The 27,904-nt window shown below is 38.1% G+C and overlaps 2 protein-coding genes and 1 long non-coding RNA gene across 3 annotated transcripts in view; 2 read left to right on the top strand and 1 right to left on the bottom strand.

Annotated features, from left to right (window-relative positions):
- Positions 1–177: 177 nt before the first annotated feature.
- LOC114421716 lies at positions 178–724 on the top strand. Its single transcript, XR_003668569.1, has 2 exons — positions 178–311; positions 450–724. It is a non-coding gene; the product is annotated as an uncharacterized LOC114421716 (long non-coding RNA).
- A 9,984-nt stretch (positions 725–10,708) lies between these two features.
- On the bottom strand, positions 10,709–11,179 carry LOC114423992 (putative glycine-rich cell wall structural protein 1). Its single transcript, XM_028390880.1, has one exon. The coding sequence runs from the start codon at positions 11,177–11,179 to the stop codon at positions 10,709–10,711; it is 471 nt and encodes a 156-aa protein (XP_028246681.1).
- Positions 11,180–11,500: 321 nt separating this feature from the next.
- Positions 11,501–27,904, top strand: part of LOC114422612 (protein FORGETTER 1-like) — a 74,586-nt gene continuing 58,182 nt past the window's right edge. Inside the window, exon 1 of the mRNA XM_028389059.1 lies at positions 11,501–12,196. Coding sequence (XP_028244860.1) covers positions 11,741–12,196 — 456 coding nt within the window. The 5' untranslated portion in view covers positions 11,501–11,740. The remainder of the gene's footprint in view (positions 12,197–27,904) is intronic.

Raw genomic sequence — 27,904 nt, 5'->3', positions numbered from 1 at the left:
AATCAAAACACTAAATATATTAAAAATTATTATAAATATTAAAAGAGCATTAAATGCTTATCAACCATGTATAATTAATATAAATATTTAAAGAGCATTAAATGCTTGTCAAAATTAATATAAATAGTATTTAATGCTTATATATATATATATATATATATATATATATATATATATGTTACGTATAGCTTTATATCAACCCATTAGACACTATTGAATTGAAGAAAAGAGGACATTATTCTAGAGTCAAATTAAGATGAAGGCCATTACTATCATTTTGATTGTTCTGCTTGTTCTTTCCGTTGGGATTGGTATGTTTTACTCTCCTTGAAGCTAGTCATAAATTTAAGATTGTCAATTTTTAAATTCTTTTTGCTTTTACATCAGATTTTGAGTTTGAGATTTATGGTTAGCACTGAATACTTTGTATTTATGTGTGTATGGGATAGAAAATGAAGGGCCATTGAAAGTGATTGAAGCAAGAACCTGTCAAGATAGGTTGGGCGCGCTAAACTGTATACAAGACGAATGTCATATTAGTTGCATAAAAAAACATGGAAAGTTAACAAAAGTTGGGTGCAGTATGCCTTTATATGATTGCATATGTCTCTACCCATGTTAATAAGTGTTTGACCTTCTTCCTACATTGTCCCTATATGAATGTCAATTTATTTGTACCAGACAATGATGGAATCAAAGAAAATAAAATTACTTTTTGGTAATATATCTATAGGTTTAACTTTTCACAGCTAATTTTGTAAAAATCCATTTTCGCTAATTAACTTATTATTTTTATAATATTTTAATGTCATTCTCACCTCACCAACGAATCTGAATACGAAAAAAAGTTGCTAACATACTTACACCTCTTTTTTAGTTGGAGTATGTTACCGGCTTACACCAAAATATTACGACAAAAAACCCATCATTTCATTAATTTCAATTGCTTGATTTTAGGGATATTGTAGTAATTTTAGGATATGCTTTTAAAAAATTATTTCTCTCCTCCCTCCTTTATCATGTTATTAAAAAAAAAAATCTCTCTCTTCTCTCCATCTCTTACGTATCCCTTTTCTTTTTCACAAGTTCATCTTCTCTCAGCCCAACACCATGACGATACCATTGACAACAAAAATAACTCCAAACACATTGATTTGCATCCAAAGAAAATGACAAAAAATATTTAGTCACAAGGATGAGAATTGAAGATGAGTAGTTTACTTTTTTAATAAAATAATCATAATTTCAACACTACACAAATCAATTGCTGGATAAGAAATTCTATTATCCTAATTCCATTATTTATGGCTTTCAACATGTTCAGGTGCTCTGCATTTTTTTCTTTCCTTAAGTTCGTCTTCTTCTAAAGAACATGCAATGTCAATAGAACATGTAATTCCCTAGCTACACTCATCTTTTTCTCTTCCTTACAATCATCTTCTCTCCCTAACATTCTTCTACACACTATAACAATCAAAGGCAAGCCACAAAACATGTAATGCCTTTATTTTATAAAGGAATTACTATGATTTTTCTAATTAAATATGTGGGAAAAAAATTAAATGATTCTTTTACATCAAATATAAAAAATCACACTAGAAAAAGGGTTGAATAGTGTGTTAGATAAAATATAGAATTTTTTTTAATGGAAAATATTTAATAAATGAAACAGTGTCCAGTGACTCAATCAAGTTTTCTTAAGCACAGGTGGACTATCGTCCAATGATATATTTATAAAACGTATTTTCAGTGAAAGACTTGTATACAAGAATGTGTGAATAATAGACTTTGAAAATACTCTGACAAGCTGGAGAAGAACAATAAAAATACATAGTTTTATACCCGTTCTCTCAACCTGAGCTACGTTTAGTTCTCCTTTACCAACCAGTAAAGGATTCTACTAATTAGACTTGATTACAACAAATATTTTTTTCAGTCACTTCTAGCTTACAAGTATTCTCAAGACCACTACTGACACAACCCTTAGACTTCCCTTGAATCTAAGGACACACAATTATTATTTAGTCACTAAGTTACTCCTGACTTTCACAAATAGATGTTTGGTTCATAATCAAAAATTCTTTCAACTCTCAAAGAGTACGCTTAGAATGAAGTTCTTAATATCACAAAAAAGGATTGTATAATACAAAGGATGAACTTTCTAAGCTTAGTGTTTCTTTCTAAAGGTCTTGTTCTATTCTTCCTTTTCTTGATGCACAACTTTTTGCTTTTCTATACTTGTTCATCAATTTTCTTTGAGTCTTTGATGTCCTCTTTATACTAAGAGGCTCATAGTTATGGAGAGGATCTTCAACATTGAATAATATGACCGTTGTTGATTTTGATCTTGTTTCCCAATCTAGACAAATATTGCATGTCTTTGTCTAATACTAGATTAGAACTTTCCATAGTTGTCATTCATAACTAAACATAGTCGTTAGACATATAAAAGGAAATATAAGATGCATTCACAAATATGTTCCTTTTAATAGAACCATATAATATGGCATAAACAGATGTATTCAAGTAAATGTGCATATTCAAAAGGATGGACTGGACGAGTACTTCTTGCTTCCATTAGACAAGGTATCCATTCATGGATAAGTCTTACCTCGTGTTGCTTCTAGTCATCAAACATGTTGACTTACATGCAATAAAATGATTAACATGAATTTATATCTTTGTTTTCATCAAAACATTAAGAGATGTATGAGTCATCCAGTGATGGATTGTCTAGTGTCTAACATTAAATATCATACTCAAGTATAAAGATTACAACGATAAGTAAACAATTGCTTGGAAATACATTACTAGTTTTTTTAAAAAAATTAAGAGATAACATCTTTAGCGTGAATAAATGCTAGTCAGATAATTCATAAGTAATCTCACGTACCGACGACATATTATTTACATAAAGTAGTAGAGTAAAACCGTTTGAGAGGGATAACTTAGGTAATTACAAACCATCATAATAAAAAGTATTAACCAAAAGATAATAAAAAGTACTACATCCAAATAATTGTACTAGACTACCTGCCCATGCATACATCAAAAAGTAAAATCTAGTCATAAAGGATGAATCCTAACCATTACCTATCACCAACTAAATCATGTCTCAAGGAACTAAGAAGAATCCTTAGATGGGTCTTCCTCGATCCCTAATGACACATTCACTTCACTCGCATCCTCAGAAAGATCCTCCTCTTCTCTGTCATCATCAGTGTAGTCCTCCATAACAAGTGTCCAATCAATCAAATGTTTGGGCAAGAGAAATCATGTATGTGTGATTGGATTATACGATGGATAGGCAGATGAAGGAATCTCTCTATCAGGGGTTGATGAAACATACTCCCTAATAATGTAGACTGAGCAAACATCTCCTCTACCATCATAGCAATGTCAACTATAGAGGCCATCGACGATGGAGAATGAGAAGATGAAGAAGGTGGAGTAGCTGGAACACATATATAGTCAAGTATCGGGTACTGAGTTAACACCAACAGTAAGTCAAAGTAAAAAAGTGGAATGTGTGGCTCCCTTGACACAGGTGAAATGCTAAATCTAACCTCGCCCATGAAGTGATCTTCCTCAAACAAAGGATCACAGCTCCACTAGCCATCTAGTGATCGAATCAACATGCGAAATGTCGGTCTCCACTTTTGTACCATCGTCCTCTAAAAAAAACAAGGTGTATGGGTGAGTCATCTACTACTCCATCATACTACAAGCAAAAGGACCAAAGTCCACAATACAACACACCACACAATTTACATACCCATTCCTAATGTTCGACTACACACATTCACTCTCGTAGTTCTATTCCTTGACTACATGTATTGTTGCACTAACTCAGGCTTGGTTGCCTCATTGACATGTCGTCATAGAGGTCTTACATCTTTCATTTATTTTGTTGGGTGACATTGGAGGAGTGCATACCCTTGCCCTGGTACTGCAAGCATGCTACTTTTCACCATAACTAGTTATGTTCTTGGTGATTGTTGGGATTGCCAAGTCGGCTACATGAGTCCCCTAGCCTTGTAGAGGTATCACAACTTGATGTCATTTTTTATCCCCAAGGACTCATGGCCCTCACCTTACATACCTTAGGTACCATCTATGGCCACCCACTCACTTACAGGTACATACAATCTCTTGTTGTCACTTCTCACTGGGATTGCATTTAGGGATGTCTCCTCTTCACGAACATTTCTAGCAAAGTTCCTAATTGGTACCATGATGTGGTTACCAAGGCACAAACTCTAAGCCCCACAAGCTCTAAGCCCCATTAATCATTGGGAGAATAAAATAAGAATTTTAACTTAAAAATGAAAGAACAACTGAAATTACAAAGCTTTCCTCAAGGATTTACCTCTAAGCTTCACAAAAATTCCTTCAATACACAACTAAGCCTTCAAAGCAAGCATGAAGTTAAGAGAACTTGGCCCCCCTTCCTCTCTTGAAAATGATGCACCACCCCAGGTCATTCTAAGGTTAGTGTTGCCTTATGTAGTAGGTCTTAATCTCACTTGGATTAAGGCCTAATTAGGTTAAGTGTCCTTATTAAATCTTAAATTCCCTATTAGAGCTTCATGACACTTAATCCTAGACGTTAGTCACTCTAAACAATTAATTCTAATTCTAACTAAGTCTCTTTATTAATTAAATTCTCTTTTTAATAAGTTTCGATCATATTTACCAATATGCAATTAGTGAGTTGACAAAGTCAGACCAAACTCTTCCCATTGATCCTAGTAGTCTATGGTTGATCTTGTTGACTTTTGTTTTTTTTTTTTTAAATTTTACTAGAAAATGAGTCTTTTTCCTAATTTTCTCATTTTTCTTTGAACTCTAATATACTATAATTCTAATAATTTAATTACTTTCTTTCTAAGTTATTATTACTATTATCTCTAACAGTAATATTTTCTAATTCTTATAGTTGAATTTTTAGGATGTTACAAAACACAGATTAATTGCTTCTAAAGAACATATGTGGACTATTCTTTATTGCCCGTTCATTTTTTTTCTATATATTTTAATCTCTCAACTCTTTTAATCCCTTGATTCTTTCTCTCCCCGACGTTACATTGTTGAAACTTTTAAGATTTGGTGTAAGTCATATATAATCAAACTACAATTAATTCCTTCTTAGATAAAATTAACTGTCACAAATTTGTAAAAGTTTAGAATGACTGCACTCAATAAATTAAAATTCTAAATACTTTTAAAATATATATTTTTTATACTTGTAAATTTTAAAATTATTAAACACTAAGGAGGTGTTTGATTTAATTGTTTTCTATTTTCGTTTTTACTGGAAATAGAAAATGGTGATGGAAATGTGTTTGGTTGGATTTCTGTTTTTATTTTTAGTGAAAATATTTTTCCGAACGAACCAAAAACTGGAAATAATAAAATCTCGTTTTCAGTGTTTTCCGTGTTTTCAGTTGAAACCAGAAATCTCATTTTGGATAAAATGAAAACGTGGTGGTAAGGAATGCAATTTTAAACAAATCTAAAAATACTGAAAACAAGAAATCAAATCAAACATGTTTTCAGAATTATAATCTTTTGAAAATGAAAACAATTTTCAGAAAATAAAAACAGAAAATGAAAATGCAAACCAAACACACCCTAATTTTCTCATTTTGATACTAATAGTAATTTAGCAAATTACATATCTAAATTAGCAAATAATTTTGATTTAATGATTAGTTGCAAACAAATTTTGTTTGATTAAACTAATTAATTAATCATCAACTTTAGCTTCAACATGAGGTTCAATAACATTTTCAGCTTCATGCCCAATAGGTTCAACAATAGGTTGATCTTAATGCAGTATCTCAAGAGGTTCAATAACAACTTGAGTTCATCTTCGCCCAAGAAAGTAGTTTGTTTTGGTGGTCCCTAAAAATGTTGTCTCGAATACTTGATGACAAATTCGTAAGTTGCAACATGTGTGAGGTAGTTGACTTTCTTCAAGCTCATATCCATTACTATTATGTTGAATTTCCCTCTCTTCCTTTGTATTTTATGTCCAACCTTATTCCTTTTATATCAACAAACTAGGTTCTTATGGGAATTTCATTATTGTAGCCTTCATAAAATGCCCATGGAGCTATTGTTTGGGACTTTGTAACAAATCGTTAGAATAACAATATATTAGAAGGTGCTCATAATAAAAAGTATTCACAATAGAAATTTAACAACATGTTTTTTTTTAAAAGAATAAATGCATTTATAATCGAAAGTTAAACAACAACCAACTCATTTTTTATAAAAGAATCCAACATGAAGTCATATACAAATAAAGTGAATGCTCATACAAATTCATATTCAAATGATAAAACCCAAAAACCAAAAACTTAGAACCGCCCTAAATTAGTCCTTATTTATTTAGTCAATCGAAAGATTTTAAAAAAAATAAAGATAAGATCATATTCCAAGAAATTAGAAACTATAAAACTTGATAAAGAAAAATATACAACACAATCAAAAGAAATTAAATATATATATATATAATATAGTCCTAAGAAATTAATGACTATTTTTTTTCTGAAAAAAAGAGACAACAAATAAATAAGCTATACAAAATCCTTATCTATCTATCTATCTATCTATCTATCTATATATATATATAGAGAGAGAGAATATCATATGAAAGAAAATTATTTTATATGAGAGTGAAAAGATTAAATCTAGATCATATAACCAAACATAAACGATCAAGATTTAAAATCATATGATTACTTAAAAAGTCATGAGACTTTTTTACATTAAATCCCAATCCTCCATTTATGATTATGCAGTATAGATTTAATCATCTCATTCTCGTGTAAGATATTTTCTCTCATAAGATATATCTTTTTTCTCTCCCCCCCCCCTCTCTATCTATATATATAAGTAGAAGTGACGACAAATATATAATTTAGAATTTTTCCATTTTTTAAGGATAAAAAGAGCTACTGTTATGAATAATCTATTTGTATATATAAAAGTAGAAGTTAGGATAAATATGTAATTTAAATTTTCCTTTATCTTATTTCTATTTATCTCTTGTAAATATGTAATTATTTTTGTATCTATAAGTAAGTTACTCATCTTGAAATTAATACACACAATTATCATTTTATTTAAACTCTTGTATTCTCTTTTTATTCTCTACTTCCTTTTCTTTCTACTTTCTACTTCAAGTTATAATTTATTTAATGCATTATCAACACAATTGTCTTTTTGCCATGAGCCATCCACAATTGGTATTCTAACTTACAAGAAAAAGCCTTTTGCAAAATTTGATTGGAGAAAGTTGTTCTTAGGGATTCATATTGCAATGTCATATTTTTCCTTTCTCTATTTTCATTATTCATACCATGTGTTTGGTAGAATATTTGTGTTTTATTTAGGTAATTGTGAATTTGATCATTTGAGAATCTTGAAGACTCTATCATAGAAAAAAGTAGAATATTTTCTCACCAAAAGAAAGTAATGCAAAAGTGAAAGTAATGCAAAAGTGAAAGTAAAGGTATTTTTTCTCACCATAAGTGAGAAAATAATGTCGAAATGGTTGATGCATATGAATTTTATTATAATTTGATCTAGCATAAGATAAAGTCATATTCTTTTTATTCCTTATTACAAAGTAAGATTTCTCACGTAAATGTGAAATTTATTTACACGTAATGTGTCTTAAAGACACTATTAAATAAAGAAATTCTAAAAGTATTTTTGTAAAAGGTAATAAATACCTTATCAAAGAAATGAATTTGAATAATTTTTTTTCACCAGAAGTAGGAAAGCAATACAAAAGGTGAAAAAAATATTTCTTTCTAACTAAGACTGAAAAAAATAATACAAAAAGTGAAAAGAGAAAACTTTTCATTGTTGAATAAGGTGAATAAAAAACAATAATTTTTTTCTCACAAGAAGTGAGAAAATGGTTTAGAAAAATGAAAAAAGGTTAATTTTTCATTCTTAAAGAATGAGAGTAGAAAATACTCATTCTTTCTCACCATAAGTGAGAAAATAGTGCAAAAAAAGAAAAATCATTCTCGATGAATGTAACATTTTATTGTTAATTAAAATCTTAATTTATATATATTAATTTATCTGAATTTATACGTGATATTTTAACATGATTAGTCTTATCTATAGTATTTCTATATGTGCATTTGAATCAAGTAAGTAATATGTTATATTAATATTTTATTTGATAATATATGTTTTGATTTTAATAATTAAATTTGATAAATATTATTAGAATATTATGTACGATCCATGAGTAAATATATTCACATATTATATATTGTGTTTGTTATATTGTGAGTATAAACATGTAATATTTACAATAATTGTTTGGTTGATATTGTGTGGAGAAAATTATTGATAATGATGTGATAAGAAACATTTAATGTGTTCATGTAGTAGAAATAATATCAAGAAAAATAACTTAAAGAAATATTTGAAGACATTATTTTTGAAGGAAACAATAAGACGACACATAGATACAAATTATAGCATGTTGAGTATAGTGATAAAATCTAATAGATTGTAAAAAATATACCTAATTTCACATTCATCCTCATGAGTGTGGTTATATGATATAAACCTTTAATTACTCTTAAGAGAATTTCTGCTCACTTTTTAGGAGATTGTTTAAGAGAATTTGACTAGGAAAGAGACAATAGGTAGGGACCTCTCAATGGACTACTGACTTCATGATTAAACATAGTCCTGGTTATAATCTCATGTTGATAAAGTAAATTTAACCAAATTTATTATAAATTTCTGCTCACTTTAATTTACTTAATGGGATAATAAATTTATAATCCCCTAACAATAGGTAGGGACATCTCAATGGACTATTTACTTCATGATTAACCCAACTCATCACAAGGTCAATCTTGGTTATAATCTCATGTAAAATAATTTGTAATCAATATATGATTATTATCATATATTTAATTATCAAATTATAATACTAAAAAATAATGTATTAATTATTGATTGATATTAATCCATAACAAATATTTTAACATTCTCCAACTTGGATAGTACCAACCAATAATATGAACCATCAAGATTAAAACAACAATTTCAACCATATATCAACAACAGTGTAAGAAATCTAAAATCTCTAATGACACAAAATAATATCTGATAGGGATACATATCATGTGCATAAGATAATCATACTTCTCTTGAGAAAAAGAACATACAGGATAACATAGTTTAATAGTCAAATATGCTAGAATGGTCCAAACATATGAAAATGCTACAAAAGATATGTTACCAAGATAATATTACTATATACATATGTCTTCAAAAGATTTAACCAAAAACATGTAAGTTATCAAAAATTCTTAAAAGCTTAATAGTTAAGCCTTTTGGTCAATGAATCCACAAAATGTTTTCTTTGGACATCATATCACTTTAAGTATGAAAAGTTATGAAGGTCATAACATGATTCATATGCATTTAAGAGCTCACAATAGCTCAATAACGAGTGATTACATATGAGCTAAATTAACAAAAACTCTTACAATATTTGACATTCAATTAATATGAGTTCACAAAATAAGTGTCTATGCAAACCTGAAGACAATTAGAAAATCCATTAATTTCTTACTTGAGTGACATAGACACCTAATTCAAATAAAACAATACTCTAGATTAACATGGCCACAAAATGTCAATAATGAGCACACACTTAAATCATTGGTCCAAACATAAATTTATAAGTATCTCAATGGTGCAAAGTTGTACTCGATAGGAATACTATCATTACAAGCACCTTAGCAATATAGAAAATCATACTTGATGATGTATTGAATTTACAATACACTTATAAATTTCTACCAAACAAAATGTGAAGTTTTGGATAAAAGAGATGCAAGATAATTGCATACCGAAGGACTAGTTGTGCAATTTCCAACAAAATGACTTTGGTATCCGCTAAACATGTTTACTAAGATACAATTGATTTTATGTATCTCAACACAATAGGACAAGAATGAATAACAAAATCCTTAGAGTATGTCATATGATCATTAAATGTGCACAAAAATATGACACTACAAATCTGATAAGCCTCAAGACATAACACAAGGTTATATACTCCCACTAATCCTTAATATACCAAATTAGTATTAGAATAGAGTCAACTAGTATTGAAATACTCTAATGATAGTAGGATCATAATGATATATCAAAAGTTTACTTGAGATGATACAATAATTCCATGATAATATGTGAAACAAGCCAAAAATAGGTACATCAGCTAGTCATGCAAAAAATTTAGTTTATCATGCGAAAAAATGACATCGACGATCACATGTGAAGATAATGTTACATGTATTCCTCAATCTAAAGAAGGATACATAAATGAGATAGAACAAATCATATTTTATCAAAGTTCTTTTTCACTCATGATCTCCAAAAGAATGATGATATAAATGTTCAACAAGTTTGTTCGAGTAAGAATTTAGAAGATTTCTTTACAAAATCATTATCAAGAAAGACTTTTGAGCAACCAACTCACAAGATTGGATTCCATAATCTTATAGATGAAATGTCTGCATGAAAGGGAAAATCAATATGTTTTGCACTCTTTTTCCTTTTGCTATGGTTGTGTCCCATTGGGTTTTCTTGGCAAGGTTTTTAACGAGGTAGATGACCACGTATTGAAGGATGATATATTTTTTTTCTTTCATTAGGTTTTTATCGCCATTACCATTGTCATTGTTACTACCACCACTAATGTTACCGTCATTGTCATTGTCACCACGACAACAATACCACCACCAACATTACTACTACCACTATCAATGACACCACCATCGCCACCAACATAACTAACATTATTACCACCACTACTAATACTACCTCTGTGACTATTGTCACCACCACCACCACACCACCACTTATTGCCACCACCACCATCACTGACACCACCATTGCCACCAACATAATTGACATTATTGCCACTATTACTAATACTACCTCTGTGACTACCGTCACTAACACTACCACCAATGTTGCTACCATTGGCTACCACCACTAACATCGCTACCAAACACCACATTGTCAATGCCATCACTATTTGTATTGTTACCACCACCTCCACCACCACCACTAATATCTCTATTGGTGTCGCTGTTGCAGACATTACCACTATCACCATTGTCATCATCACCACATAAAAAATATTTTTAAACTAATTTTAGTATCATATGAAACTTTCAAAGTAAATTTATTTAAAAATATTCATATTTTTAAAACTGGTTTGAATATTTTTTTAAAACTTAACTAAAAATGGATTATTATTTTTAAAAATATCGAAACTAAAAATTAAAAACCACTCCAAATAAACCCTTGAGATAGTGAAAATTTGGATAAGTCCTTGCATTACACGAGGTAAACACACTAGTTTTATCTTATCATACTTTGAAATTATCCTACTCTCATGTCTTTGTTCATGTTATTAAATACCAAATTCTTTCACGTGAGGTGTCACTGCTCATTTCCCAACTCGATAGAAGTGAGCTGCGAGCCCAGCTTCGACAATAAGAAATCCTTTTGGGCTCATTCCCTTCCACGCCAACGACATCTAAAATCAAAACAACAAGAAAGAAAGAAAGAAAGAAAGAAAGAAAAGAAAAGGAAAAGAAAACCCTCTCTGCCCGCCAAACGCAATTTCCCCCATTAAGAAAAAAAAAACCTTTCGCACACTCTCTCCTCCGAAATGGCAGAACCATCTCCTCCTCCGCCGCTGGCACCACCGCCACCGCCACAGTCGACTCCACCTCGTCCTCAGCCGGCCGACAGCGTCCGTGTTCGGTGTGCCGGCTGCCGCATGATCCTGACTGTGGCCCCCGGCCTCACCGAATTCGCGTGCCCTACCTGCCGAATGCCGCAGATGCTTCCACCGGAGCTCATGCCAAAGGCGGCGGTGGCCAACGTGGCGGCAGCACCGCTTCCTCCGACATCCGCTCCGCCATCGCAGCCGTCGCAAGCACCGGCGCATGGCATTGATCCCACTAAGATCCAGCTTCCCTGCGCCTCGTGCAAGGCCATCCTCAACGTCCCTCACGGCCTCCCCCGCTTCGCTTGCCCTCAGTGCGGGGTTGACCTCGCCGTCGATGTCTCCAAGGTTAAGCAGTTCTTTCCCGCGCCGCTGCTGCCAGAAGAAGTTAATGAGGTTTGCCTCCGTTCCTTTCTCTACTGAATTGAATTTCAGTCACTGTGAGGTGGGGAAGGGAAATTGAGCCTGGTTCTCTGTGTAGTGTGATTTTAGGTTACGGTATGGTTTCTGTTTGTACTTTAGTTCGTTTTGATAGATGTGAAGACATAAAGTGCGGTTGTATTTGTGGTTGATATTATAATTTCTGTGTAGTGTGATTTTAGGTTACTATGGGATTTCTATGTGTACTTTAGTTTGTCTTGATTGATATTGATGACATACAAAAGCGTTTGTGACGGTGGTTGATATTATAGTGTTACTGTGCAGTGTGGTTTTAGGTTACATTTGGATTCCTTTGCACGTTGATTCACCTTGATTGATACTTGGGGACATATATAAGTGTGATTGTGAAGGTGATTGATATTATAATGTTCCTGTGCTGTGTGATTTTAGGTTACATGGGATTTCTATGTGTACTTTAGTTCGTATTGATTGCTATTGGGGGCATAAAATAGAAAGTGTGACAGTGATGGTGGTTGATATTATAATGTAGCTACTTGCTAGCATGGATGAACGAGGATTATGAAGAGGAGGCTTTGCCCACAGACTTGGTTTGGTTGATAATGGGATTCTGTTGACTTTAGTTTTGTCTTGATTTATATGGAGTATGTACAATAAGGTGTGATGCTAGTTAAAATGGTAATGTTGCTTATGAATTGAATAAGCATTATAAATTGGAAATAGAATGTGCTTGATAGTTAGTTAAGTGGGTGTAGCATTTCTTGATTGATGTGAAGGATGAACAGTGATTCATGATGGTAGTTGATATGATAATTTTGCTGATGAAGATGAACAGCCATTATGAAAAGGAAGTAGAGTATGCTTGATGAGGTAAAGCTGTTAGCAAGGATGAATGTGCATTTCAAAGAGGAAGCAGAATGTGCTTGATCATGCTTAATAGTTGATAAGGTGAGGATGTTAGTATGTATGAACAGGCATTACAAAATGGAAGTAGTACATGCTTGATGGTTGATAAAGTAAAGATGTTAATAAGGATGAACAAGTATTACAAAGAGGAAGTAGGATGTGTTATTTTGGGTGAGTTTGTTTAAACTTAAAAAAGGTAACTTTAAAATAAGTGATTCTTACATAAGCACTTTTTTAAGCAGATAAGATTTGCTTCTTAAAATATGCAGAAAATTGCTTTTTTTTTAAGTAGAAGGAGTTTAGACAAACACACTAAAAAATATAAAGCTGCTTATTTTATTAAAATAAACACTTATTTCAACAAATAAGTTTAAACAAACTGACCCTTTATTTCTGTCTCACAAAAAAGTGGTTTGTTAATGAGAAGTGGGAAGTAATTTTGTTGGGAATGAGTTGAGTTGTTAAGGTACGTATTGTGTCCTTCTGTGATTCTATGTTGTTGGGTTTATTGCCTCTTTGGTCCATTTCATGCACAGAATCTTGTCGTTCTTTAAGGTTGGAGATGTTTAGTGTTAGTAGTGCCTTGGTGGGTGCAGAACTGATATTAATAGAAGTTTCGTGCATTGTAGACTTGGAACTAGAGTTATTCCACAAAGAAGTAATATTGTTTAAGGGTATTGAAAACTTACAATTATATAGCTGTCAGTCTGAAGCAATCAACGATTCATTTGACTAAACCATCCTTATTGGTCTTTTATTGGTTATCATTTGGATGGAAGGATTTGTAGGTTAAACAAAGGATGGATTAATTTTATTGTTTTGATTAATATTCTCCTTATTTGAAGATATTTTAAATAAGGAGGATCATTTTTATTATGATGGTATGAATGCATGTTGATATGAATTTATGATAATAAAAGGGACATGCCGTTCATTTTTCAATGAACTAGAGTTAGAAGCTGTATTTTTCAATGATGATGACCGAGGAAGGGGAAGGGATTAGATAGATTTACCATTTCCTATTTTTGTGAGGTTCTTTATTATATTGGTTTCTCTTAGACAGGAATTTCTTTCAAGGTGTTCTATGCCTAACAATGGCAAGATTAACAATGATATTATAGGTAAGGTAGAGAGATGAGAGAGAGTAAGAGAGAGAAACCGAGAGAAACACAGACAAACAGAGAGAGAGTGAGAGAAGCCAGAGAGATAGAGAGAGAAGCCAGAGAGAGAGTGAGAGAAGCCAGAGAGAGAGTGAGAGACAGGGGAGGGAGCGCTTGATCGACACAGTGAGACACACAAGACGCTCCCGAGGGAGACACCTAGAGAGAGGGCGAAGAGGAGGTGCAAGGAACTGCAGCTATGTACGTGGAAGATATAGCACCCAAGGGCGAAGCGCAGAGAGGGGACCTGGGGATCTTGATGACGAATACATGGCCTTAGTCAACGATGGAGAATGGGTTGAGGTAACCCGTGGGCGGAACAAAAACAAGTTGCTTAATAGGACACATCCACATCCTATAAACCAACACAGAGCCACCATAAAGGGCTCATGGAGGGACAAGGCTGACGTTACAACGTTTTACTTCTCTAGATTTCCCACATGGGTAAATGAGAAGGACCTTTGGCAGACATTCCAAAGATGGGGTAAAGTTTGGGAGGTCTTTATTCCCAAATACAAAAACAGAGAAGGGCAGAGATTCGGTTTTGTTCGGTATAAGGATGTTCGTGATGTAGAGAGGCTGGAACGAAAACTTGATAACAGCATCTTCTTCGGAAGGACGAAAATGTTCGTTAACCAGCCCAAGTTCCAAAGGAGTAAGGAGGCCTCACAGAAACAAAAGACTAACGCTGGAAATGGTAACTTACGAGTGGAGGGTAGAGGTAGCCAAGGCGGTTCGAAGGTGATTGCTAGTGGTGGAAGAGTCCGATCGTACGCTGAGGTGGTGAAACAGCTCTCGCCGGGGAAGACCAAACAGTGCCACCAGAAGCCAGAATCTTCCCACCCCACACACGATGTACAGAGGTCGGTGGTACTCGAGTCTTCTAAGTTGTAGAGTGAATGGTTACGGAATGCGTGGGTCGGCCGTCTAAAGAATATTGGCATGTTCGAAAGGCTAGACGTTGAGCTTAAATGGGTTTTAGATACCGAGGTGACCCCATGCTATTGGGGTGATGATTGGGTCATCCTCCATAATATGCAAGACTCCAAGGCCACACAGTTGATTCAGGAGGAGAGGACGAAAGGATCGTCACCGTTCCTGGACCTTCAGAAATGGTCCCAGGACATCCGTCCGACATATAGGCTGACATGGGTGATCTTGTGGGGTCTGCCACCGTTGGTGTGGGAGCAGGAATCCATGGGAAATGTGTTGGCGGAAGTGGGAGAACTGGTGGAAGTTGACGACATGGTAGAGCAGAGACGGCGGGTTGATGTGGCTAGGATCCTTGTCAGGACGCATAGGCCGCCGGGGATACAGTCGGCAATAACGGCAATCGTTGATGGAGTTCCTCACGTCCTTCACGTGGTTGAGGACATGTCTGGTCTGGGTGCTTGGCCGAATATGAAGACGGCGACCAGTGGGCTACCGCCTTCCCCGTTTTCCACGGAGCCAAACAGCCCTGCCTTTGACGACGCTGTTAACTATGACGATGACAGTCCGTTCGCGCTTGCCGGCGACAGTCCCGACAACCTTGATGGTCCTTCCTCCGACGGGCGCCACCGTTCCTCCATCCGAACTCGTCGTGACCACTGGGTAAAAACCATTGGTCGACGCTGCTTGGACCGGATTTTCAGCGAACCAGATGACGTGGCTTCCCTGCCCATTGACAGCAAGATTTTGAATCCTCTAGCCGTTGATCCTGCCGTGTCAACTGAACCTAGTGTGGGTCAAAAGCTGCTAAAGAGGACTGCATTTAATGAATTACCGAATTTGGAAAGACATGAAAATAACCAATATCGGGAGGCCCAACAAGGAAAGCTCCATAAGGATATTCCTGAAGATACAGACCGATGTGCAGGGAGAGCTCAGAATACCCCAATGCTGGTTCAAGAAAATGTCCCACCTCCCCTTGACCAGTCCCATTTTAAGAATCACACGCCCCCACATAGTACACGTGTGGATGAGGGGGGGGGGGATTTGGGCCTCTTTTCTCAAGGCCCAACCTCAGCTCCTGCTAATAAATTTTATGTTAGGAGGAAACAGCTTTTGGGACATAGTGGACAGGTCCCATCTAATGTAAAACCAGTAGTGGACACCTTGGCTCCTAAAGAGGGTTTAAAAAGCAATTCCTCTGATATTACCACTGGGCAACTGGGCTCACACTCCTTGGAAACACAATATGCTTTAGTAAAACAAATGGGCCTTACTCATGAAGATGATAGCTCCAGGGTTCGACAGATGATGCTAGACATGGATAACAGGGACAACAAGGTTGCAGCTGAGATGGGAATTAATTTGAATTCATCATGATTATTCTCTCTTATAATTCTAGAGGGTTGGGCAGGGGGATCAAGTGGACTGCCATTAAAAGGCTTAATTTGAAGCATAAGGTGGACCTAGTGTGTATCCAAGAAACTAAGAAGGAGTCTGTTGATAAGTTAATTTGCCAATCTATATGGGGAGATTCTTCTGTGTCCTGGGATTTCGTTCCTTCTGTTCAAGCTTCAGGTGGGTTGCTGTGCATGTGGAATAACTCTCACTTTCAGGTGGAGAGGAGGATTAAAGGTGGGAGTTTTATAATGCTGGAAGGAAAGTGGGTTGAAGAGGACCAGTGGATTCGAATTGTTAATATTTATGCACCGTGTGATTTAGCTGGGAAGAGGACCTTGTGGAATGAATTGAGGCATCTTAAGGCTGCCAATCCCACTGGTCTGTGGTGCTTCCTAGGGGATTTTAATTCTGTCCGGAGCCAGGAGGAGAGAATAAGCCTATCCCAGAGGAGTGTGGTCTCTGCTGACAGTTCAGAATTCAATGATTGGATTTCTGAGCTGGATCTTCATGATATTAGATGCCTTGGAAGCAATTTTACTTGGTTTAGGCCGAATGGCAGTGCCAAGAGTAGGTTGGACAGATTCTTGGTGTCTGATCAGTGGTTATCCTTGTGGCCTGACACTTCCCAACATGTCCTCCACAGAGATTACTTTGATCATTGCCCAATTATTTTGAAGACAAAGATGGTGAACTGGGGCCCTAAACCCTTTCGGGTAATGGACTGCTGGCTTACTCACAAAGGATATCAAGCTATGATTAAAGAGGCTTGGAATTCAGATATGCAGGGTGGTTGGGGGGAATAGCCCTTAAAAATAAGCTGAGGAATCTGAGACATGCCATAAAACAATGGTGTAAAGACCAGGGGGATATCAAAGCCTCCAAGATTCAGTCTCTTAAGCAGAAGTTAAGTGATCTGGAGAATCAAGATGCTCATAGAGCTCTATCCGATAGTGAAGCTTTAACCAAGAAAACCTTGCAACAAGAGCTGTGGGATATTTCAATTGCTTATGAGTCCTTGTTGAGGCAGAAATCTAGGGCTAAGTGGATTAAGGAGGGTGACAGAAATTCAGCTTACTTCCATAGGGTTATAAATTTCAGAAGAAGCTCAAATGCTTTCCATGGTATCCTTATGGATGGTACTTGGATCTAGCAACCTGACCTTGTCAAGAATGCAGTGGTTAATTTCTTCATTGAGAGGTTCACTGAACAGAATTATCTAAGACCTGTTCTAGATGGGGTTTCTTTTCCTTCCATTGATCAACACCAAAGAGAGGGGCTGACTGCACCTTTTTCTGACAAAGAAATTAAGGATGCTGTTTGGGGCTGTGCTGGTGACAAGTGTCCGGGTCCGGATGGGTTCAACTTTAATTTTATTAAGGAGTTCTGGGAATTATTGCAGCCTGATGTTAGAAGATTTGTGCAGGAATTCCACACTCATGGATCTTTCCCTAGAGGCAGCAATGCATCTTTTGTGGCCCTTATACCCAAGATTACTCAACCACAATCTCTAAATGAGTACAGGCCTATATCCCTTATTGGATGCATGTATAAAATAATAGCCAAGCTCCTCGGAAACAGGCTGAGGGTAGTGATACCTACAGTGATAGATGAAAGACAGTCAGCCTTCATCAAGAGTAGACACATTCTCCATGGTATTATGATTCTCAATGAAGTGGTGGATGAAGCTTTTCACAGAAAAAAGCCTGCTATGATCTTTAAAGTGGACTTTGAAAAAGCTTATGACTCAGTTTCTTGGTCTTTCTTGGACTATATGTTGAAGAGATTGGGTTTTTGCCTTAAATGGAGAAATTGGATTTCAGTTTGCCTTAAATCAGCCACCATCTCAGTTTTAATTAATGGAAGCCCCACAAAGGAGTTTGTCCCTTCTAGAGGCTTGCGGCAAGGGGATCCTCTTGCACCTTTGCTTTTTAACATAGTGGCTGAGGGGCTTACAGGTATGATGAGAGAGGCCCTTAACAGAGATTTATATAGAAGCTTCTTGGTTGGGAAGCAAAACCTCCCTATAAACATCTTGCAATATGCAGATGACACTGTTTTTGTTGGTGAAGCTTTGTGGGAGAATGTTGTAGTCTTGAAATCTTTGTTGAGAGGGTTTGAAATGGCCTCAGGTCTGAAGATTAATTTTGCCAAGAGCCAATTTGGGGTGGTGGGGGTTCAGCCTAATTGGATTCAGGAAGCTGCCCTATTCCTAAATTGTAGACAGATGGAAATGCCTTTTAATTATTTGGGCATGCCTATAGGAATTAAATCTTCCAGCAGGGTTGTTTGGGAGCCTCTGATTTCTAAATTTGAAGCCAAACTCACCAAGTGGAACCAGAAGAATCTATCTATGGGTGCTAAGGTCACTCTCATAAAGTCTGTTCTCAATGCTCTGCCCATTTACCTTCTATCCTTTTTCAAGATCCCTCAAAGGATAGTTGATAGGTTGGTGTCTCTTCAGAGGAACTTCATGTGGGGGGGAAATCAGCACCAAAAGAGAGTTTCTTGGGTAAAATGGGATGTCATCTGCCTTCCAAAGAGTGAGAGGGGTTTGGGGATTAAAGATCTAGCCAAATTCAATGCTGCCTTGAGGGGGAAATGGATCTGGGACCTAGCTGTCAACCAGAATCAACTTTGGGCTAGAGTTCTTCATTCCAAATACGGTGGTTGGTCAGACTTGTAGACTGGAAGGGACAAAGGGTGGCACTCTTATTGGTGGAAGGACCTTAGAAGGCTTTACCATCAGCCTGACTTCAAACCTATTCGGCAGAATATGAGATGGAAGGTTGGATGTGGGGATCAAATCAGATTTTGGCAAGATACTTGGCTGAGGGAGGACTGCAATCTTCAGCAGAAATTTAGTCCCCTCTTCAACATCGGTAGACAACAGAACTTTCCTATTTCTCATATGGGAAAGTTTTCTAATAACTTGTGGAGCTGGGACTTCAAGTGGAGAAGGAGACTTTTCGACCATGAATATGAGATGGCAGTTGCATTCATGGAAGAAATATCTGATATTTCTATCCAGCATCAGGTTCAGGATAAGCTGATTTGGAAAGCTGATGTTAGTGGTGTCTATTCTACTAAATCAGCCTACAGCTTGTTGATGCCTCCTAGCAATCCTCTTCCTAGCAGGAGGAATTTCCAGATCCTGTGGCATTTGAAAATTCCCCCAAGATTTGCGGTTTTTTCTTGGAGATTGTTTTGGGATAGACTTCCAACTAGGGGCAACCTGTCCAGAAGAAATATCCCTATTCAGGATACTATGTGCCCTCTTTGTGGATGTCAGCAGGAGGAGGCTGGACACCTTTTCTTTAATTGCAGTATGACTAAGGGGCTTTGGTGGGAATCTATGGGTTGGATTCAGGCTATAGGACCTTTCTCAGCTGATCCTGTCAACCATTTCATCCAATTTTGTGAAGGTTTTGGTGTAGATCGAAATTCTAGTAGATATCTTAGTAGGAGGGCCGGGTGGTGGATTGCTTTATCTATCACAATCTGGCAGCATAGGAATTCTTTGCTGTTTCATGATACTCCTTTTCAACCTCAGAAGGTGATGGATGATGCTTTAATCCTAGCCTGGTCGTGGTTAAAATATGGAGAGAAAGGTTTCAATACAACATTTAACCATTGGTCTGCTAATCTTATGATGGCCTTTGGTTAAATTCTGTCTAGTTGTATTGGGGTCCTTTGTTGGGTTTGTTGGGTGCTTTTACTTTTTGGAAGGTCACACTTTTGTGCTTTGTATCAACCTTCAGTACCTCTGGTACTGTTTCAGCTTTAATATTAATATATATATATTTTTGCCTTCCAAAAAAAAATTTTAAATAAGGAGGAATAGAAATAACTCCAACAAAATTCCAGCAGGGTTGTACAACATACTAAGAACCAATTAATTTAGTCTCTGTCCGTATCAGAGGAAAAGAGACAATGAGAGAGAGAGAGAGAGTAGACAGAGAGAGAGTGAGAGACAGGGGGGGGAGAGAACAAGAGACAGTGAGAGAAACACAGGGTGACCCCGAGGGAGACACCTGGAGAGAGAGCGACGAGGACGTGTAAGGAGTTGGAGCAATGAACGTGGAGGGTACAATATACAAAGGCGAAGTGCGGAGAAAGGAGCTGTGGATCACGAGGACGACAACAGATCCTTAGTCAACGATGGAGACTGGGTTGAGGTAACCCGTAGGAGGAACAAAACTACGACGACCAGTAGGGTGCAACCAAGACCAACAAACCAACATTGAGCTAATAGAACTGTCTCATGGAGGAACAAGGCTGATATCACAACTTTTTACTTCTCTAGATTCCCCACATGGGTAAATGAGAAGGACCTGTGGCAGACCTTCCAAAGATGGGGTAAGGTCTGGAAGGTTTTGATCCCCAAACATAGAAACAGAGAAAGGCAAAGATTCGGTTTTGTCAGGTATAAGGATGTTGACGATGTAGTGGGGCTGGAAAGAAAACTAGATAACAACATTTTCTTCGGAAGGATGAAAATGTTTGTTAACCAGCCCAAGTTCGAAAGGAGTAAGGAGGCCATAAGGAAACAAAATGTTAACATTAAGGCTAATAATGCCAACTTACAAGCTGAGGTTAGACATAGCCAAGGAGGTTCGAAAACGAATGTTAACGGTGGAAGACTTAGATTGTACGCCGAGGTGGTTAAAGCGCTTTCGCCGGGAACGACTATCCTTTGTCACCAGAAGCCAGAATCTCCCCAGCTCTCACAGGACGTGCAGAGATTAGTGGTCCTCGATACAACCAGGGTGCAAAACGAATGGATACGGAATGCATGGGTGGGACGGCTAAAAAATATCGGCATGTTCGAAAGGCTAGACAACGAACTCAAATGGGTAATAGATACTGATGTTACCCCATGTTATTGGGGTGATGATTGGGTCATCCTCCATAACTTGCAAGATTCTAAGGCCACGCAGATTATATATGAGGAGAGGACGAACAGATCCACACCGCTCCTGGACCTTCAGAAATGGTCCCAGGACATCCGTCCGACACATAGGCTGGCATGGGTTCTCCTGTGGGGCTTGCCGTCGACGGTGTGGGAGCCGGAATCTATGGGAAAGGTGGTGGCGGACATAGGAGACTTGGTGGAAGTTGATGAAATGGTGGAGCAGAGACGGCAGATGGACGTGACCAGGATCCTCATCAGGACGCAGAGGAGGCCGGGAATACAATCGGCGGTAATGGCGGCCATTGATGAAGCTCCACATGTCATTCATGTGGTTGAAGACATGACCTGTTTGGGTGCGTGGCCGAATCCGAAGAGAATGACCAGTGGACTTCCGCCATCTCCGTTCTCGATGGAGCCAAACAGCCTGGGCTCTGTCGGAGCTGATACCCGTGGGGATGATAGTCCGTTCGACATCTCCGACGGTAGTCCCGGCGACGTTGACAGATTTTCCACCGACGGGAGGCAGCCTTACTCCCTCCAAACACGTCGTGACCATTGGGTAAAAACCATTGGTCGACGCTGTTTGGACCGGGCCTTCAGCGATCATGGTGACGTGGACCACCCACCCAACGACAATAATTTTTTGAATCCCCCAACCGTTGATTCTGCAGTGTCCTACGAAATCAGCTCTGGTAAAAAGCTGATAAAGAGGAGTGCAATTAATGATTTACCTAAAGGGGAAGGGAGTGCTAATAACCAAAAACAGCAAGCCCAACATGGAAACCTTTTTGTGGATATTCCTGCAGGTGCAGTCCGAGATGCAGGAGGAGAGCAGCACAAGCCAATTCCGAATCAAGAAAGTTTGCCAACTCCCTTTGACCAGCCTCATAATAGGAATCATACACCCCCAGGCAAACCTATTATATGCGTGGATGAGGGGGGGGATTTGGGCCTCAGACCTCAAGGCCCAATCTCAGCTCCTGCTACTAGATACTATGTTAGAAGAAAAGAGCTCCTGGGGCACAGAGGACAGGCCCTATCTAATGAAGAACCAGCTGTGGACCTCGTGGCTCCTAAAGAGGTTCCAAATAGAAAACCCCAAGATAATAATCCTGGGCAACCCAGCCCTCATACCCTGGAAAACCAATATGCCTTAGTAAAACAAATGGGCCTGACCCATGAAGAGGATAGCTTGAAGGTTCGACAGATGATGTTAGACATGGAAGACAGAGATAACAAGGCTGCAGCTGAGATGGGAATTAAATTGGCTCCATCATGATTATTCTCTCCTATAATTCTAGAGGTTTGGGTAGGGGGATTTAGTGGGCTGCCATCAGGAGGCTTAATATGAAGCATAAGGTGGACCTTGTGTGTATTCAAGAAACAAAAAAGGAGTCTTTTGATAAGCTCATCTGCCAATCTATGTGGGGAGATTCTTATGTGTCTTGGGATTTTGTTCCTTCAATTCAAGCATCTGGTGGGTTGTTGTGCATGTGGAATAACTCACATTTTCAGGTGGAGAGGAGGGTTAAAGGTAGAAGTTTTATAATGCTGGAACGGAAGTGGGTAAAAGAGAATCAGTGGATTCGAATTGTTAATGTTTATGCACCTTGTGACTTAGCTGGGAAAAGGATCTTGTGGGATGATTTGAGGCAACTCAAGGCTTCTAACCCTACTGGTTTATGGTGCTTTCTTGGGGATTTCAATACTACCAGGAGCCAGGAGGAGAGAATTAGCTTATCTCAGAGGAGTGTTGTCACCTCATATACCGCAAATTTCAATGACTGGATATCTGAGATGGAACTCCATGATATTAGATGCCTTGGCAGCAATTTTACTTGGTTTAGGCCCAATGGCAGTGCCAAGAGTAGGCTGGACAGATTCTTGGTGTCTGACCAGTGGTTATCCTTGTGGCCTGATACTTCCCAACATGTCCTTCAAAGAGATTATTCTGATCATTGTCCAATCATTTTGAAGACAAGGCTGGTGGACTGGGGCCCTAAACCTTTTCGGGTTGTGGACTGGTGGCTTAATCATAAAGGGTATCACTCTATGATCAAACAGGCTTGGAATACAGATCTGCAGGGTGGTTGGGGGGGAATTGCCCTTAAAAACAAGTTGAGGAACTTGAGATATTCTATAAAACAATGGTGTAAAGACCAGGGGGACATTAAAGCTTCCAAGATTCAGAACCTCAAGCAGAAATTATGTGATTTGGAGAATCAAGCTTCTCATAGACTTCTATCTGATAGTGAAGTTATAACCAAGAGAGCTTTGCAACAAGAGCTGTGGGATATTTCAAATGCTTATGAATCCTTGTTGAGGCAGAAATCTAGGGCTAAGTGGATCAAGGAGGGTGACAGAAATACAGCTTATTTCCACAAGGTGATAAATTTCAGAAGAAGCTCAAATGCAGTGCATGGTATTCTCATTGATGGTACTTGGGTCCAGCAGCCTGACCTTGTTAAGAATGCAGTGGTTAACTTCTTTCTTGAGAGGTTCACTGAACAAAATCCCTATAAACCTACTTTGGATGGGGTCTCCTTTCCCTCTATTGACCAATATTTGACCAATATCAAAGAGAGGGGCTGACTGCCCCCTTTTCTGACAAAGAGATCAAGGATGCTGTTTGGAGCTGTGCTGGAGATAAATGCCCGGGTCCAGATGGCTTCAATTTTAATTTTATTAAGGAGTTTTGGGAATTGTTGCAACCTGATTTTAGAAGATTTGTGGATGAATTCTATACTCATGGCACTTTTCCTAGAGGCAGCAATGCATCTTTTGTGGCTCTTATTCCTAAGATTACTCAACCACAGTCATTAAATGACTACAGGTCCATATCTCTCATTAGTTGCATGTATAAAATAATAGCCAAGCTCTTAGGAAACAGGCTGAGGGTGGTGTTATCCGGATTAATAGATGAAAGGCAGTCAGCCTTCATCAAGAATAGGCATATTCTCCATGGAATTCTGATTCTAAATGAAGTGGTGGATGAAGCTATTCAAAGAAAAAAGCCTGCTATGATTTTTAAAGTGGATTTTGAAAAAGCCTACGATTCAGTATCTTGGTCTTTTTTGGATTACATGTTGATGAGATTAGGTTTCTGCCTTAAATGGAGAAAGTGGATTTCTGTCTGTCTTCACTCAGCTACCATTTCAGTCTTAGTTAATGGGAGCCCCACAAAAGAGTTTGTCCCTTCTAGAGGTTTGAGGCATGGGGATCCTCTAGCTCCTTTGCTCTTTTAACATAGTGGCTGAGGGTCTTACTGGTATGATGAGAGAGGCCCTTAACAGAGACCTCTACAGAAGTTTCTTGGTTGGGAAGCAAAACCTACCTATAAATATCCTGTAATATGCAGACGACACAGTTTTTGTTGGTGAGGCCTCGTGGGAGAATGTTGTAGTCTTGAAGTCCATGCTGAGAGGCTTTGAAATGGCCTCGGGACTGAAGATTAATTTTGCCAAAAGCCAAATTGGGGTGGTTGGGGTTCAGGCCAATTGGATTCAGGAAGCAACCCAATTTCTGAATTGTAGACAGATGGACATTCCTTTCCATTATTTGGGTATGCCTATTGGAATTTAATCTTCAAGCAGGGTTGTTTGGGAGCCTTTGATTTCTAAGTTTGAAGCTAAGCTTTCCAAGTGGAACCAGAAGAATCTATCAATGGGTGCCAAGGTCACATTGATAAAGTCTGTTCTCAATGCTCTCCCCATTTATCTTCTATCTTTCTTCAAGATTCCCCAAAGAATAGTTGATAAGCTGGTGTCTCTTCAAAGGAATTTCATGTGGGGGGGAAACCAACACCACAAGAGAATTTCTTGGGTAAAATGGGATGTGATCTGCCTTCCAAAGAATGAGGGGGGTTTGGGGATCAAAGATCTAGCCAAATTCAATGCAGCCCTAAGGGGGAGATGGATTTGGGACCTAGCTGCCAACCACAATCAGTTTTGGGCATCGGGGCTAATCCAAGGCGTTGTGGGTTATGGGATCCAATCCTAAGGAAGACCGAATCAAAATTGTCTAGGTGGAAGCAGAGACATTTATCTTATGGGGGAAGAGTGACCCTCATAAAAGCAACTCTAACCTCTATTCCTATTTTCTATCTATCTTTTTTCAGAATCCCTAACAGGGTAGCGGAAAAACTGACCCAAATCCAGAGGAGGTTCCTATGGGGTGGTGGCCTTGATCAGAAGAAAATTGCATGGGTTAAATGGGATACTATCTGCCTCCCAAAGGATAAGGGTGGCCTGGGGATAAAGGATATCAGAACTTTTAATAGAGCGCTGCTGGGTAAATGGAGATGGAACCTGATGCAGCAGCATAATGATCTTTGGGTTAAGATTCTCATTTCGAAATATGGAGGTTGGAGGGCTCTAGAGGAAGGAACATCAGTCACCAATGAATCCATATGGTGGCAGGATTTAAGGTCAGTCATCCATGAACAAGCTGTGCATGGTCTGTTTCAATCTGCAATAGATTGGAAAGTGGGGTGTGGGGATAAAATCAGGTTTTGGGAGGACTGCTGGCTCATGGAACAGGAACCTTTAAGGGTGAAATACCCCAGATTGTATAATATATCCTGTCAACAGCAGAAGCTTATCCAGGACATGGGATTCCACTCAGCAAATGTTTGGGAATGGAAGCTTGAATGGAGAAGACACCTTTTTGACAATGAGGTGCAAGCGGCAGCCAGTTTCCTGGATGATATCTCGTGGGGTCATATTGATCGGTGGACATCAGACTGCTGGGTTTGGAAACCAGAACCTAATGGCCAGTTTTCTACAAGGAGCGCATACCGTATGCTACTAGAAGGAGCAGCTGATCAGACTGTGGATGAGGCTTTAGAGGACCTATGGCAGCTCAAAATCCCTTTAAAAGCATCAACATTTGCTTGGCGATTGAGTAAAGAGAGACTCCCAACTAAAGGAAATTTGTGGAGAAGACGGGTTCAGCTGAACGACTTGATGTGCCCCTTCTGCAGTAGACAAGAGGAGGAAGCCTCCCACCTGTTTTTTAACTGTCCAAGAATTCTCCCCTTATGGTGGGAATCCCTAGCTTGGACCAAAACTGTGGGAGTATTCTCCCCCATTCCTAGGCAGAATTACATGCAGCACACGCTTATCTCCAAAGGAAAGCATCTGCAGGCTAGGTGGAAATGTTGGTGGGTGGCGTTGACCTGGTCAATATGGCAGCATCGAAACCGAATTGTGTTCCTAAACGAGGCTTTTAATGGATCCAAGCTAATGGATGATGCTATTTTCCTGGTTTGGTCTTGGTTTAGACAGCTGGAGAAAGGCTTTGTACAGCCCTACAACTATTGGTCTAGCAATTTATCAACAGCATTTTTTGAATAGGGTAGCAGTGCAGGGTTATTGTATTCCCTTTTGATTGGCACCTGATACGTAGGACCTATGGTTCTGCTAGCTTGCTGCTGTATACCTTGTATATTTAGTACCTCTGGTACTCACAATTATTAATACATATTATAATTTTGCTGACCAAAAAAAAAACAATCAGTTTTGGGCTAGAGTTCTAATATCCAAATATGGAGGCTGGGCAGACCTGCAGAGTGGCAGAGATAAAGTTTGGCACTCTCAATGGTGGAAGGACCTTAGAAGGCTTTATCATCAGCCTGATTTCAACATTATACAGCAGAATATGATATGGAAGGTTGGTTGTGGGGATCAAATCAAGTTTTGGCAAGATTCTTGGCTGAGTGAGGGCTGTAATCTTCAGCAGAAGTATAATTAACTCTTCATGATTAGTAGACAGCAGAATCTTCCCATTTCTAATTTGGGAAAGTTCTCTCACAATTTATGGAGTTGGGATTTAAAGTGGAGAAGGAGACTATTTGATCATGAGTATGAGATGGCAGTTGCTTTCATGGAAGAAATTTCTGATATCCCTATCCAGCAACAGGTTCAGGACCAGATGCTTTGGAAAGCTGGCTCTAGTGGTGTCTATTCCACTAAATCAGCTTATAGGCTGTTGATGCCCTCCAACAGCCCTTTTCCTAGCAGGAGGAACTTCCAGATCCTTTGGCAATTGAAAATCCCCCCAAGAGCTGCGGTTTTCTCTTGGAGGTTGTTTAGGGACAGACTCCCCACTAGGGCCAACTTATCCAGAAGAAATATCCCTATCCAGGATATTATGTGCCCTCTTTTTGGATGTCAGCATGAGGAGGCTGGGCACCTTTTCTTCCATTGCAAAATGACTAGGAGGGGGCTATGGTGGGAATCCATGTGCTGGATTCAGGCTATAGGAGCTTTCTCAGCTGATCCTGCTAACCACTTTATCCAATTCTGTGATGGATTTGGTGCAGGGAGAAATCTTAGTAGGACGGGCAGGTGGTGGATTGCTTTATCTATTACAATCTGGTAGCATAGGAATTCCTTG

Source organism: Glycine soja, chromosome 8 (genome assembly GCF_004193775.1).
Source record: "Glycine soja cultivar W05 chromosome 8, ASM419377v2, whole genome shotgun sequence".
Taxonomy (NCBI): Eukaryota; Viridiplantae; Streptophyta; class Magnoliopsida; order Fabales; family Fabaceae; genus Glycine; species Glycine soja.
The sequence above is the reverse complement of the archived record's forward strand: the minus strand, read 5'-3'. Positions and strand labels throughout refer to the sequence as shown.